At 45.2% G+C, this 15334-nt stretch overlaps 1 protein-coding gene across 5 annotated transcripts in view; it reads left to right on the plus strand.

The window, feature by feature from the left end:
* The window catches only part of LOC137657726 (integral membrane protein DGCR2/IDD-like), a 94001-nt gene that overhangs the window by 64794 nt on the left and 13873 nt on the right, over nucleotides 1–15334 (plus strand). Inside the window, exon 6 of one of the 5 annotated variants that reach the window (XM_068392175.1) lies at nucleotides 14939–15329. The exons of the other annotated variants lie outside the window; for them this stretch is intronic. Within the exon in view, the coding sequence (XP_068248276.1) occupies nucleotides 14939–14966 (28 nt within the window). The 3' untranslated portion in view covers nucleotides 14967–15329. Of the gene's footprint in view, nucleotides 1–14938; nucleotides 15330–15334 lie in introns of those variants that run through there. 5 annotated transcript variants of the gene reach the window in all.

Here is a 15334-nt window from a genome sequence, read left to right on the forward strand (position 1 = left end):
CCGATTCGACATCATCCTCTTCTTCTTCAGGAGCCAAGGTGGACTCCTCCTCGAGACCTTCCGCTAGAAGGTCCTTCTCGGTGTCCTCAGACAACTCCGACATCCTCTTGTCTAATTGGATGTCCTTCATTTCGTCGGACACGTCCGTATCTACGGCAATCTGGAAGCAAGGGATCTCAGGTCGTGGCTGGGGTTTGACAGCTTCCACATCCGCTTTTGGGAACAGCAAGGAGCGCATCCGTTCACTAGGAAGGTAAGGTCCCGTGGCGTTCTTTTGACTCCGCTGTTTTGGGGTCATCAAAAGCCTCGGTAACCAATGCCTTGCAAATCTTGCAGTCCTGGGGGTCTCAGTACCTGAGAGGTCCCTTGGAGATGGCTCAGGGAGCATAAGCCCTGCACTCATCATGGCCACAGTAGTCCTTGCTCCTCACGTTGCAGAAGACTTGAAGGTACTTTGGATAATCCTCCTGTAAAGAGAGGAAAATTAAGAGTATGCGGTAGTTTATCTCACCTGATAAACTTATATAAAATACAGTATTATAATTAATATTTTAGCATTATAGCTTAGGATAGACAAGCTAGAAAGGAATTAGGAAAGGCACATACGTACTTGTGTTTCCTGTCCAGCCAATTGCTGAGACCTCCCCCAAAATTAAAACCTAGAGTTTTCAATATTAAACTTACCCGATAATCATGTAGCTGTCAACTCCGTTGCCCGACAGAATTCTATGGAGGGATACGCCAGCTATCACAATACTAGAAGGGGGTGTACTTACCAGCGCCACCTGTGGCCAGGTACTCAAGTACTTCTTGTTGACACCTCCTCAATTATTCCTCTGTCGTGCTTCCGGCAAGACGTTCTGGGATACGCTTATGGTCTTCGAGTATTTTCACGGCTAATTGGTGAAGTATTCTCTCAGATTAACGGCTGTCGCTTTACTGGAAACCTTCTTATATTAGCTAGATAGCTTTTATATAGTCCTGATTTACGGTTAACGATTTTTTGCTTGATTTTGGAACCCCCTTTGACTTACTCTTTGGATTCAAGATGTCTGACATTTCGCAAGCTCCCTCCCATAGACGATGTAGGTCTTGCAATAGGCGTATTCCGAAGGCCTCGGTAGATCCTCACACCGCTTGTTCTGACTGTAGGGACAGACCCTGTCAGTTAGAAAATCGATGTGAGGAATGCGCCGGACTTTCGGAATTGGAATTTGTCCGTCTTTTGAAATATTCAACTAAGTTAGAGAGAGGTAGAGTTAGGAGGAGTTCTCACTCTTCACTGTTTTCCTCACCTCATGATCCCCTACCTTTTCCTACCCCTGTAGTGGCTACCCCCGAACCTACTGTTTGCCCTCCGCCTGATATGTCTGTTGTTTTGCGTGCTATTCAGGCCTTAGGCGATAAAGTAGAGTCAGTGGTAAGTGACCATAAGTCTCTGATGGCCGAAGTAAAGGAACTTAAGGTCAAGAGTGCAGTGGGTGGAATTAGTGCCAGTGCTGTGACGAGTGCTAGTGTCAGTGCAGTGCCAAGTGCTAGTGTCAGTGCCAGTGTGGTGCGTGAGGATATTTCTGTGCGAGCCAGTCGTCCTCCCAGTCCGGGACCTCTTGCAAGCTCCCAAGCCCAGGGGAGAAGCAATGTCGAAGGGCATAAGGGTTCGGCAGGCCTTGTTAGGCGCACAGAAGTATCCTCGGTGGTTGCGGGCGTGTCTTCCAAAGACCGTCACTCCCACCTGCAGACGATTGAGCCCGTCTTTATCTCGTCCGCTGATCAACTGTCTGGGAAGAAACGTTGGTCTCAGGTCTCGAGACCGCTTAAACGCAGAGTCCAGTCCGCGAGTGCTCAGCCAGGTTGCAGTCATTGGCTCAGCTCTGACTCGCCTCAGTCATCTGTCGACTGCACTCCGCCCAAGAGGAGTAAGGTTCTGCCACAACAGAGCTCGACTGTTAAGGCTTTTCCTCAGTCTGCTGTCGTTTCTGCCGATCCCAAGTGGTCTCTTCTTCAGTCCATGCAAGCACAGCTTTCGGACTTGATGCGTGAGTGTCGGGCTGAGAGTGTTGTGCCTCCGCCTCCGCCTACACTCCCTCCGCCTGCTCTCGCTCCGCCTGCGTTCGCTCCGCCTGCGCTCGCTCCGCCTGATCGCAGTACCTGCCAGGCGTACGATGTTGAGCCACATTCTGAGTTTGCTGTTCCCAGTGGTGTTCAGCCTCTGCCTTCGTTAAGGCAACCTTTGCTATGGGATCAGGAGGATTATACCTCTCTTCCTCCGCCTCCCCTTGCTGCTCCACCAGTGGTGCAACTCTCGGTTGAGGTACAACAACCTCTTCCGTCCATGACTCAGTCTCCTCAGCTCTCGCTGCAGCGAGCTCAACCCTCCACCAGGCAAGCACCACTACACCTTGGCCTTGCGCCTCAGGAGCCTCAGCTTGCGAGACATTTACCTTGTTCTGCGCAGCCTCAACCTCTTCATGCTCCGCTCATACCACAGGAACAGGAACTTGCTACTCCGCTTCCTCCAACCGCTCAGCAAGCGCTAGCCTTGGGTTCAACCACTCATGCTAGGAGTCAGCCTCCTCCACCCATGCGCCTTCCTTCTGCTTCGTCTGTTATTCAGCCTTTGCAGTCTGAGCCTCAGGTTTTCCCTCAACAGACACTTGAAGAGGAAACCACTAATATTGTTCCTTCTCGTTCTGACTCTGCAGTTCAGCATTCTTGTCCGATCTCTTCGCTACACTCTGGTGATGAGGCTTCGGATGATGAGGAGGCACACCTGGATCCCTCATCAGATGTGGATGAATCCAAGCTTTCTCCACAGTCTATTGATTTTCGTAAGGTCTTGGCTCTACTTAGGGAGGTTTACCCAGACCACTTTGTCTCTGCTTTTCCCCGCTCTCCACCATCTGAGTTTTCGCTGGGCGTACAACAAGCTAAGTCCACCTATACTAAGCTAGTCCTAGCTAGATCCTCTAAGAGGGCTTTAAGGATCTTAGGGGAATGGCTGCAGTCTAAGCAACACCTTGGCAAGACTTCCTTCATGTTCCCTCCAACGAAGCTCACTTCGAAAGCGAGCGTTTGGTATGCCACAGGGGAAGCACCAGGCTTGGGAGTACCTGCCTCTGCCCAGGCTGACTTCTCAAGTCTGGTAGACTCGCCTCGGAGAACTGCTATGAGGCGCTCTAAGGTTTGTTGGACCTTCTCAGACCTGGATCACTTACTGAAAGGGATGTTTAGAGCATTTGAAATGTTCAACTTTCTCGACTGGTGCCTGGGGGCCCTCAGCAAGAAGACCTCTCCTGCGGACAAAGATTCTGCCATGCTATTAATGTCCTGCATGGATAAGGCCATTAGAGATGGATCGGGTGAGCTAGCGTCGATGTTTGTATCAGGGGTGTTGAAGAAAAGGGAACAACTGTGTACCTTCCTTTCCGCCAGCATTACACCTTGCCAACGGTCACAACTCCTTTTTGCTCCGCTCTCGAAGTTCCTCTTCCCCGAAGAGCTGGTTAAGGACTTGTCTGCTGCCCTGATACAAAAGGATACACACGATCTTGTAGCCTCATCGGCTCGTAAGTCTAAGGTTGCTACCTCAGTCCCCAAGACTTATCGCTCCCCAGTGGCTGATACCCCTGCTACGAGGTTCATACCGCCCTTTCGTGGTAGAGCCCCCAGCCGAGGAAGCTCCCGTCCAGACTCTCATAGGAGCAAGTCTAGGAAAGGATCTAGGACATCTAAAGGAAAAAACTGACTCTCCGCATCTCCAGACAACAGTAGGAGCCAGGCTCAAGATCTTCTGGCGAGCCTGGGAGAAGAGAGGTGCAGACGCCCAGTCTGTCAGTTGGCTGAGGAACGGTTACAGGATTCCATTCTGCCTCAAACCACCTCTGACCACAACGCCCATCAACCTCTCTCCCAACTACAAAGAAGAGGACAAGAGGCTAGCATTGCACCAGGAGGTGTCGCTACTTGTGCAGAAGAAGGCAGTGGTTATAGTCCGGGACCATCAATCCCCGGGCTTCTACAACCGTCTCTTTCTTGTGGCCAAGAAGACAGGAGGTTGGAGACCGGTGCTGGACGTCAGCGCTCTCAACGAGTATGTCACCAAGCAGACGTTCACGATGGAGACGACCAAGTCGGTCTTAGCAGCGGTCAGACAGGAGGACTGGATGGTCTCGTTGGACTTGAAAGATGCATACTTTCACGTTCCTATTCATCCAGACTCCCAACCTTTCCTGAGATTCGTTTTCGGAAAGGTTATCTACCAATTCCAAGCCCTGTGTTTTGGCCTAAGCACAGCTCCTATGGTCTTTACTCATCTGATGAGGAATGTAGCAAAATTCCTACACTTATCGAACATCAGAGCCTCCCTCTACCTAGACGACTGGCTGTTGAGAGCCTCCACGAGTCGTCGTTGTCTGGAGAATCTCAATTGGACTTTAGACTTAATCAGAGACCTAGGTCTATTAGTCAATATAGAGAAGTCTCAACTCATTCCCTCCCAATCCATTGTGTACCTGGGAATGGAGATTCGGAGTCAGGATTTTCGGGCTTTTCCATCGGCCCCCAGGATAAGCCAGGCCCTAGAGTGCATCATGAGCATGCTGAAGAGGAGCAGTTGCTCAGTGAGACAGTGGATGAGTCTCACAGGGACCCTCTCATCACTGGCCCTGTTTGTCGAGCTAGGGAGACTCCACCTCCGCCCTCTTCAATTCCATCTTGCAGCTCATTGGGACAAGGGTTCGACTCTCGAAGCAGTCTCTATCCCTATCAACCAAGAGATGAAGACCACTCTCCTGTGGTGGAAGCACAACCTCCTTCTCAAGGAGGGTCTATCGTTGGCCATTCAGACCCCCAATCTTCATCTCTTCTCAGATGCATCGGACTCGGGCTGGGGTGCAACTTTGGACGGACGGGAATGCTCGGGAACGTGGAACGAGGAACAAGGATTACTCCACATCAACTGCAAGGAGCTGCTAGCAGTTCATCTAGCCCTGTTGAACTTCAAGTCCCTCCTGCTAGGCAAAGTGGTGGAGGTGAACTCAGACAATACCACAGCCTTGGCTTACATCTCCAAGCAAGGAGGGACCCATTCGAGGAGCCTATACGAGATCGCAAGGGACCTCCTCATTTGGTCAAGAGGTCTAAACCTCACTCTGGTCACGAGGTTCATTCAGGGCGATATGAACGTCTCAGCAGATCGCCTAAGCAGAAGGAATCAGGTCATTCCCACGGAATGGACCCTCCACAAGAGTGTGTGCAACAGACTTTGGACCTTGTGGGGTCAACCTACCATAGATCTGTTTGCCACCTCCATAACCAAGAGACTTCCGCTGTATTGTTCCCCTGTTCCAGACCCTGCAGCAGTTCATGTGGATGCTTTTCTACTGAACTGGTCCCATCTCGACCTGTACGCATTCCCACCGTTCAAGATAATAAACAAAGTTCTGCAGAAATTCGTCTCGCACGAAGGGACACGGCTGACGCTGGTTGCTCCCCTTTGGCCTGCAAGAGAATGGTTCACAGAGGTACTTCAATGGCTAGTCGACTTCCCCAGGACTCTACCTCTAAGAGTGGACCTTCTACGTCAACCTCACGTAGACAGGTTGCACCCAAACCTCCACGCTCTTCGGCTGACTGCCTTCAGACTGTCGAAAGATTCGCTAGAGCTAGAGGCTTTTCGAAGGAGGCAGCCAGTGCGATTGCCAGAGCAAGAAGGGTTTCCACTCGTAGAGTCTACCAGTCTAAGTGGGAGGTCTTCCGAAGCTGGTGTAGAGCCAATTCAATATCCTCTACCAATACCTCTGTGACCCAAATAGCTGACTTCCTTCTACATCTTAGGAATGAGAGATCCCTTTCAGCACCTACGATTAAAGGATATAGGAGTATGTTGGCTTCAGTTCTCCGCCACAGAGGTTTGGACCTGTCTTCCAACAAGGACCTTCAAGACATTCTTAAGTCTTTTGAGACGTCTAAAGAACGTCGTCTTTCCACTCCAGGCTGGAATCTAGACGTAGTCTTAAGGTTCCTTATGTCATCTAGGTTCGAACCTCTCCAGTCAGCTTCCTTCAAGGACCTTACCCTCAAGACTCTTTTTCTCGTTTGCCTTGCAACAGCTAAGAGAGTCAGTGAGGTTCATGCCTTCAGCAAGAACATTGGTTTCACAACCGAATCTGCAACATGTTCTTTTCAGCTTGGATTCCTAGCAAAGAACGAGCTTCCTTCACGTCCTTGGCCTAGATCGTTCGAAATACCTAGCCTCTCCAACATGGTAGGTAACGAACTAGAGAGAGTTCTTTGCCCTGTCAGAGCTCTCAAATATTATCTTAAGAGGTCTAAACCTATTCGAGGACAGTCAGAAGCCTTATGGTGTGCCATCAAGAAACCTTTGAGACCCATGTCCAAGAATGGGCTTTCGTATTATATAAGGCTTCTGATCAGAGAAGCACATTCTCACTTAAAGGAGGAAGACCTTGCATTGCTGAAGGTAAGGACCCACGGAGTAAGAGCCGTAGCTACTTCGATGGCCTTTAATAAAAACCGTTCTCTGCAGAGCATAATGGATGCAACCTATTGGAGGAGCAAGTCAGTGTTTGCATCATTTTATCTGAAAGATGTCCAGTCTCTTTACGAGAACTGCTACACCCTGGGACCATTCGTAGCAGCGAGTGCAGTAGTAGGTGAGGGCTCAGCCACTACATTCCCTTAATCCCATAACCTTTTTTAACCTTTCTCTTGAATACTTTTATTGTTGTTTTTATGGTTGTTACGGTAGGCTAAGAAGCCTTCCGCATCCTTGGATTTGGCGGGTGGTCTATTCATTCTTGAGAAGCGCCTGGGTTAAAGGTTTGGTAGAGGTCCTTTAGTAGGGGTTGCAACCCCGTGTACTTTGGCACCTTTGGGTTGATTCAGCCTCCAAGAGGAACGCTGCGCTCAGTAAGGAAGACGAACTTTAAATAAAGAGGCAGAGTAACGGTTCTATTCGACTTCCTTACCAGGTACTTATTATTTCATTGTTATTTGAGATAACTGTTATATGAAATATGGGATACTTAGCTATCCTTTAATCTTGTACACTGGTTTTCACCCACCTCCCTGGGTGTGAATCAGCTACATGATTATCGGGTAAGTTTAATATTGAAAAATGTTATTTTTATTAGTAAAATAAATTTTTGAATATACTTACCCGATAATCATGATTTAATCGACCCTCCCTTCCTCCCCAGAGAGAACCAGTGGACCGAGGAATAATTGAGGAGGTGTCAACAAGAAGTACTTGAGTACCTGGCCACAGGTGGCGCTGGTAAGTACACCCCCTTCTAGTATTGTGATAGCTGGCGTATCCCTCCATAGAATTCTGTCGGGCAACGGAGTTGACAGCTACATGATTATCGGGTAAGTATATTCAAAAATTTATTTTACTAATAAAAATAACATTTTTCCTATTCAGGAAATCCAAGGGAAGGATTCTAACCTCTAGGGATAGATAAGAGTAACTTAACACTGACTTTTCCCAAGGTTTTAATAATGTGGGTAAATTGTAACTGATCATCTGCTGGCTGGGTTAGTACCTGGCGGCACTAGCTGACAGAGAGAGAGAAAGCATGGAGTGAAGGGTACCTTATTAAGTGTTTGTTAACAATAAATAACGGTGTAAGTACTTAATCTTACTGCCTTCCTCCAGAAGGAGGGTTCAAATGGAAGGGGAAAATTTATCATTCAGGCTTCCATCCAAACACAAACCGTTGCCGGTCACTGCCGGCCGCTGGTATGTGGATGGCAGTCCAAGAGAGGACTGAAGAACACTCTACAGAATAGGGGTACCCCACTGGCAGTAGCCACAGCCGGCACAGCTTTTCCCGGAGCCTTGGGTCCATAAGGGAAGGCTGAGCGACTAAACAGCTGCTATGTAGGAGCCCCGGCCAGCCCTACAACCTGCCGGCAAGCGGTTAGATTGTAGGATGACGGCCAAAGGGTTGCGATGGCTAGGCCGTCGCTAAAGGACAGAGGGGGTAGGGAAAAGGGTCCTGTATGAAGTGTGGAAGGAGGCGGCAGGGTTGCCGGCTCTACCACACAATGAAGAAACTCTGTTTCAATATCAGCGCCGTCCTAGGCGGCAGAAGAATATCTATTCTTCAACCTAGGGTCTGCCGAAATTAGAGCTAAGGGGGAGGCAGCAGGCTTGCCGCCCCCTCTCAACATGGGAGAAACATTGTTTCAGTGCCGGCGCCATCCTAGGCGGCAGAAGAATGTCTATTCTTCAGCCTAGGGTTTGCGAGCACAGGACTAGTCTTCTAGACCGCAGGGGAGAAGGTGGCGGCATCATACCACTACTTCAGGTGCGGCCTAGGGAGGTCTAGCCTCCTATGCCGGCAGCTAAAGCCGGCAGGGGAGTGACTACTCACCCTACCGGCCGGCCACCGGCAAAAGACTGAATACTCTGAGGTTCTGTCAAAAACCCAAAGTCGGCTATCTGCCGGCAAGGGAAAGAGACAGAAAACACTAGCCTAGTCAAGCCGGAGTGTCTACTCAATGGCAAGACCAAGATAGGGTTGTAGCCTATGGCTGCACTGAGAGGGAAGGCGGGATTACATTTAAATCTCCACTGGAGATATCTATCTCCGCCTGAATTGATGAAACGATACACGAGGGTAAACAGGGAACATGTATGAAAGTATACTAAAGCCCCTAGGCTAGTAGCCTAGTGCCAGACGAGATTCGGTTACCTTAATCGCCGAAACTCTTTCGTATACGATCGATGAGGAAGAGGAAATATATGCAATCAATATATCTTACAAGTATAAATTGCCTAAATAGCTTCATATTTAAATGCTATTACAACTAGGAATATCATTCTATATCATGCATGAAGGTAAACTAAAGCGCGTAGGCTAGGAAGCCTAGCGCAGGTGAGGCTCCGTTACCTAAATCGCAGAAACTCTAAAGAATACAATCGACATAATATATAACTTCCTAGCATATTATTACTGAATAGCTTTGTAAATATTCATGCTATTAAAACTGGGAAAGTCGTTCAGACTAACTAAATAACACATGCGTTATGAACGACAGTGCCCATGGCGCCTCCGGTGAAGGCGAAGCTCCAACACTTAAAATTAATCTAATTTCACCGTGAGGCAGGAGCTAAAATCTATACACTGTAAAGATCAAATACTCAACTTTCCAGAGGCAGAAGAGGCTGGAGATTGCATTATAAATCCAAAAAACCAAAGCGTAACGAAAGAGCAACAGGGAAAATCACCGTGCGAGACGGCTACAACTATAGGAATAGCGCGCTAGCTTGACATACAGCGCCATCTAGATACTCTGTAGTAATACGGGAGGAAGCTACTTATAGGAACCTTCCATCAGGACGACATGGCTTGAGCCCAAAAAAGTAATGTATTAAATACTGCATTTATATTACAGTATTTATACAGTACAGCATAGTACTTTATTTTATGTACAGTATATAATTTTTATTATCAATATATATTTATATGATTCTTCAATGTTCTAATGATAACATATGCATTTATAGGGTTAATATACACCTATTGTTATTATACAGTATATACATGTACATGTACAAAAAAAAATGTGTGTACAGTGGAACCTCTACATACGAATGTCCTAACATACGAATTTTCCAACATCCGAAGTAAAATTCGACCAAATTTCAGTCTCGACACCCGAAGTGTTGCTCCAACATACGAAGTAAACAATACGCGTACGCGTGGAATTTTCTTGAAAGCGTCAACCGTGGTTTGTTGTTGACGCCGCTAGACGGCAGCACATCGGAGGGACGCCAATCGAGCGTCACCTTGATCAGTCCTCTCATCTCGTGCGCATCGTGTGGTTGTTCTCTATTCGCTCAGTTATTAACAGTGTTTTTTATCTTCCTTTTTCACGTGTTGTTTTCTGTGTTTCGTAATCATGGGTCCTAAAAAGCTTAGTTTAGGTTCAGGAAGTAGTAGTAGTAGTGGTGAGAAAAGGAAGAAGTCAATGCTTTCATTAGAACTAAAGCAAGAAATAATAGAAAAGCATGAGCGAGGTGTACGTGTTAGCGATCTGGCTAAACAATATGGCCGGAATATGTCTATGATCTCGACGATCATAAAACAGAAGGCAGCCATTAAAGCAGTGAAACCTTCGAAGGGGATCACGATTATTTCCAAATGTCGTAGCCCTACCCTTGAAGAGATGGAACGCCTTTTGTTAATATGGATCAAGGACAAGGAGATTGTTGGCGATACGATCACTGAAACGATCATTTGTGAGAAGGCCAGCGGTATCTACAGTGATTTGTAGGCGGCGGGCTCTGGGGGTGACGCGGGGGAGAGTTCAGCCGATCCTACGATGGAGGAATTCAAGGCGTCTCGAGGTTGGTTCGAGAAATTTAGGAAACGGACCGGGATTCATTCAGTTGTTCGGCATGGAGAAGCTTCGAGTTCGGACACCAAGGCTGCTAAAGACTTTGTTAAAAAGTTTGAAAGCATCGTGGCGGAGGAAGGCTACGTAGAGCAGCAGGTGTTCAACTGTGATGAAACCGGTCTGTTATGGAAAAAGATGCCTAGTCAAACGTACATTACCGCCGAAGAGAAGAAAATGCCTGGACATAAGCCAATGAAGGATCGGTTGACTCTTGCGCTTTGTGCCAACGCCAGCGGGGACTGCAAAATTAAGCCTTTATTAGTTTACCATTCCGAAAACCCTAGGGCATTTAAAGCACATAGAATTAATAAAGACCTGCTACATGTTCTATGGCGTTCTAATTCTAAGGCTTGGGTTACTAGGCATATCTTTGTGGAATGGGTAAACATAGTTTTCGGCCCTGCTGTCAAGAAGTACCTTCATGAGAGGAATTTGCCTTTGAAGTGCTTGCTTTGTTTAGACAATGAACCCGTCCACCCCCCCGGACTCGAAGATGATATCATCGACGAATACAAATTCATCAAAGTGTTGTATCTTCCACCGAATACCACCCCTATCCTCCAGCCCATGGACCAGCAAGTCATCTCTAATTTTAAGAAGCTGTACACCAAGCACTTATTTAAGCAGTGCTTTAATGTCACACAAAGCACCAACTTAACTTTGCGTGAATTTTGGAGGAGCCACTTTAATATCGTGCACTGCTTAAAGATCATAGATCAGGCTTGGGAGGGAGTAACTTGTCGGACCCTGAATTCAGCTTGGAAGAAGCTTTGGCTTGATGCTGTTGCTCCCAGAGATTTCGAAGGTTTTGGCCCTGAGAATGAACCTCTGCTTGCCGCTGAGGAAGGCGTTGAAGAGATTGTATCCCTTGGCAAGTCCATGGGTCTGGAGGTGGATGAAGATGACATCACCGAACTCGTCGATGAGCATCATGAAGAGCTCACCACCGAGGAACTCAAGGAGATGCAAGCCATGCAGCATGATGAGTTCCAAGCGCAGTTGAGTGAGTCGGAGGAGACCGAGGAGGTAGGCCAAATCTTAGGTACGGCAGAAATAAAACAGATGTTGGCATATCATCAACACGTGGTTGATTTCATCGACAAGCATCACCCCCAGAAACTTCAGGTTTGCCGTGTTGTTGCGCAGTTCGATGATGTTTGCTTAACTCATTTCAGAAAAATGCTCAAAAGCCGTACCAAGCAACTTTCACTCGATAGTTTCTTTAAAAAATCTCTAAAACGGTCTAGTGATCATGATGAAAAGAAAGAAAGTGAAGCAAAGAAAAGGAAGACCGAATCGAGTGAAAGTGATGAAAATTAAAAATAAGAAAAGAAAAAAAATGTAAAAAAAAATATAAAATTATAAAAATGAAAAAAAAAAATAAGCTAAGTTAAGTTAAAGTTCACGTAGTGTAAGTTAGTGTAAGTTATCGTACACGTTATTGTACAAAGTCGCCGTCCCTACCTCCTCGCTGATCTTCCATCTCCTCCTGCGTAGCAGTTCCTACACCTGCGCTGGCCTGTCGCTAAGGTAAAGTGTTACATAAAAATCCCTTTTTTATTTATTATTTCTTTATTATTATTCTTTTTTTTAGATAATTATTTTACTGTATTGTATTAATGTTATGTGTAATTATATGTAGCCATTTATTAGGAGTTATTATGGGTTTTTAGGCTGAGGAACGAATTAAACATATTACTGTGTATTCTTATGGGAATATTTGCTCCAACATACGATTGTTTTAACATACGAAGCAGTTTCTGGAACGAATTAAGATCGTATGTAGAGGTATCACTGTATTAAAAAAATAGGGGTGAACCAACTTCGCGGTTTTTCACCTATCACGGTTGGTTCAGGTCCCCATTAACCCTGATATGTGAGGGATTACTGTACTGTACTGTAACCTTACTGTATCCAGTACTTAGTGTACATGTACTATACACTATACATATGATTATAAACTGTTGTAGAAACCAAATTAAAACAATATTAGGCAGTATTTACTGTGTTAATCATCAGCTTGGGCACCCGCTCATGGCAAGAGGCAGTGACTTTTTAGGTTAGGAGTTAGCCCACCCTAGTGTAGCATTTATTTGCAAAAATTCCTTTTCTGGGCTCAACCTGTGTCGCTCCGTGAAATGCTCCTTAAAGCACCATTTCAAAGGTATAAATACTGCTAAATATACCAGAGAAAAAAGTTGCATGGAATGCTAGGAATATATCCAGCTCGCTCACCCCTAAAGGGTGTCTGTATTAAAACTGGGGCAAGTGTAACCACTAACAGAGATCCCTTTCCAATTAGACTTCTCCCTCCTCAAAAATCCCCGTTACTACAAGATGTCGTTCACTACAGCTACTGCCCCCCCCCCCCCCCCCACCACCACCACCACCACCACCACCACCACCACCACCACCACCACCACCACCACCACCACCTATCCTTCTCCTATCATTCCTTGTTAGCACCCGTGAACGTTTGGACGTGTTTTTCGTAGCTCTGTGTTATTTTGTTTGTGAAGATGTCAGGCGTTTTGGAGATCCATGCTCCCAAATTGAGTATTATATTTGTCTGTTTGGGATTTCTATGAAGCTTCATTTGTTGCCGATAACCTGGGAGGAGCGAAGAGAAGAAAAGTCCCCTTTGGTTCTTTTTTATATCGGCTACCTCCCAAAATTGGGGGAAGTGTGTTGGTAGATGGATGTGTTTCGAAATATGTGATTTCCATTTTATGTAAGGCCTTGGATCAACTAGATTCTTGTATAATTAGGGACCCTACTGTATTTCTTTTTCTTATCATATGCTACTTTTAAAGATATTTGAAATATAGAAAATAAGAGAGATAGAGAAAAACATTTTCTCTTTATGAAACAAACAAAATGATACTGTACAGTATCTATTTTCAGGCCAAATGTCAATGTTATTACATGGAGAATTTTATTTCTACGTACTTTCTAAGTTTCCTTCATCAAGAGAACCTCCTCTCAGTCTCTGCGGTGAAAGGCTATCACTCAGCCTTGAGCCATATCTTCATACAGAAGGGCTTAGACCTTTCCTCTTCTTGGTAACTGTTTATGCTCATGCGGAGCTCCGATCAGTCTTCCCCACCCTGGGATCTCAAGCCTTTCGAACAGGGATGTGACCTCTATTCTCAAGTCTCTTTCGTGTATTCAGTACTAGCCTTTGAGACAGGCATCAGCGAGAGATTCAGTACTTAATACTGTTTTTGCTTGCTAAGCTTTGGCTAAGAGAGTATGTATGCTTCACAGCTTCTCATATATCACAAGTCAATCTGAAGCATGGAAGGAGATTTACTTTACTTTTGTTCTTGAGTTCGTGGCCAAGACCCAAACCCAGCAGTCCACAGTATCAGGCTTGAGTCTTCTTCCATCTCTTCTCTCAAGGAGGCATCCAGAGGAAATCCAGAAGACTTTCTTCTTTCCTATGAGGCTCTGTGTTGCCTATTTTACGATGGCTCCGAGGTTCAGGCTTGAACACCAAAGACTCTTCATTAGCAACAGCAAGATCAAGAGAAAGATATCCAAGAACTTTGTTTTGGCTTTGTGAAACCATCAGGTGTAAGTGCCTATCATTCAACCAGCAAGAGGCTTGAATATCCATCTCAGACAAGGGCTCATAAATTCAGTGATATCGGCTCCATTCTAACATTCAGGGAAAACCTGTTTGTGGCTTGAGTATCAAAGGCAGAATTCTAGATAAACCTGACAATTTTTACCTCTCATTACCTACAGAAGTATACCCACAAGTCTTTGGATAGCTATATCCTGGGGCCTATGGCAGCTACTCAAGTTGAGTAGCTCACTAGCTCACATAGCCCTCACGGGACAAGAAGCACCTCATCTAAGATAGCAGTTTTGACATGAGCCTAGAATAAAAGATAAAATAGCTGGAATTTTACCGTTCTTTCTTTCCCCTCTCTTGGGGCTGCAGCAGTTTAGGCTTGAAGGTCAAAATTGCTAGGCTTATTGGCTTATGGGTGGGTAAGGCTTCCTCATCACCTGTCAGTAGTTATAACTACTTCCTTAAATTTTAATGGCTGTTCCAGATTTGCTAAAGTTATACTCCTATTACAGGATGCAGGTTTATATAGTTAGGAAAAATACAAATGACCCACTTGAAAATGTGTGTTATACTGTGCACAGCAATAATCAGTTTCCCAACATTATATAGCAGCAAATTGAAATAGATTAAACCCACTGTACATATTTGGCAGTGTTCCTTTCACAAAGAATGTCGCATAGAAGTAATTTTATTTTATATTCACATTGGTCATATTTGTGTGAACCAATGACAGATTATGACCAACCATAGGACAAAATTTAAGGCAGAAAAAATTACAATCAACTACAGATAAAAAGCTTTTCAAAACTTATTTTTTTTGCATATTTTGATAAGGAAAAATTTACAATCAACATTTTCAGTTCATCTAATTAAGATTTAAATATATACTGTAATATCTTTTCTATTTGTAACTCAAATTATATTATTTAGGCCAGCCTTTTGGAGTCGCATTGCTTGACTCATAAAACTCGCCTAAAGGATTTATACAAGAATGAGAAATGAAAATTGAAGATAGTTGAATTAAAGAATCTACTGTAGTTAACTAAGTGATATGAGACCATAGGGAATGGTTGAAAAGTGAAATGGCATAAAGTACTGCTGCTGAAGCCAAAGGAACAATACAAAGAACTCTACAGTGTTCCCAGCAATGCTCATTTTAAGCGATACTCCCTTTCCTGCCGTATGAAAGTTAAGACTACATTTATCTTGCACGGTTTTGGTATATTATCTGAAAAATTAGTATTGTGAAACTTTTTATCTCAACTGTAGCAATTGAGCTTAAAGAATTTTTATACAAACCTACTGAAATTTCTTAAATATATTCTC

This window comes from Palaemon carinicauda, chromosome 18, assembly GCF_036898095.1.
Source record: "Palaemon carinicauda isolate YSFRI2023 chromosome 18, ASM3689809v2, whole genome shotgun sequence".
NCBI classification, from domain to species: domain Eukaryota; kingdom Metazoa; phylum Arthropoda; class Malacostraca; order Decapoda; family Palaemonidae; genus Palaemon; species Palaemon carinicauda.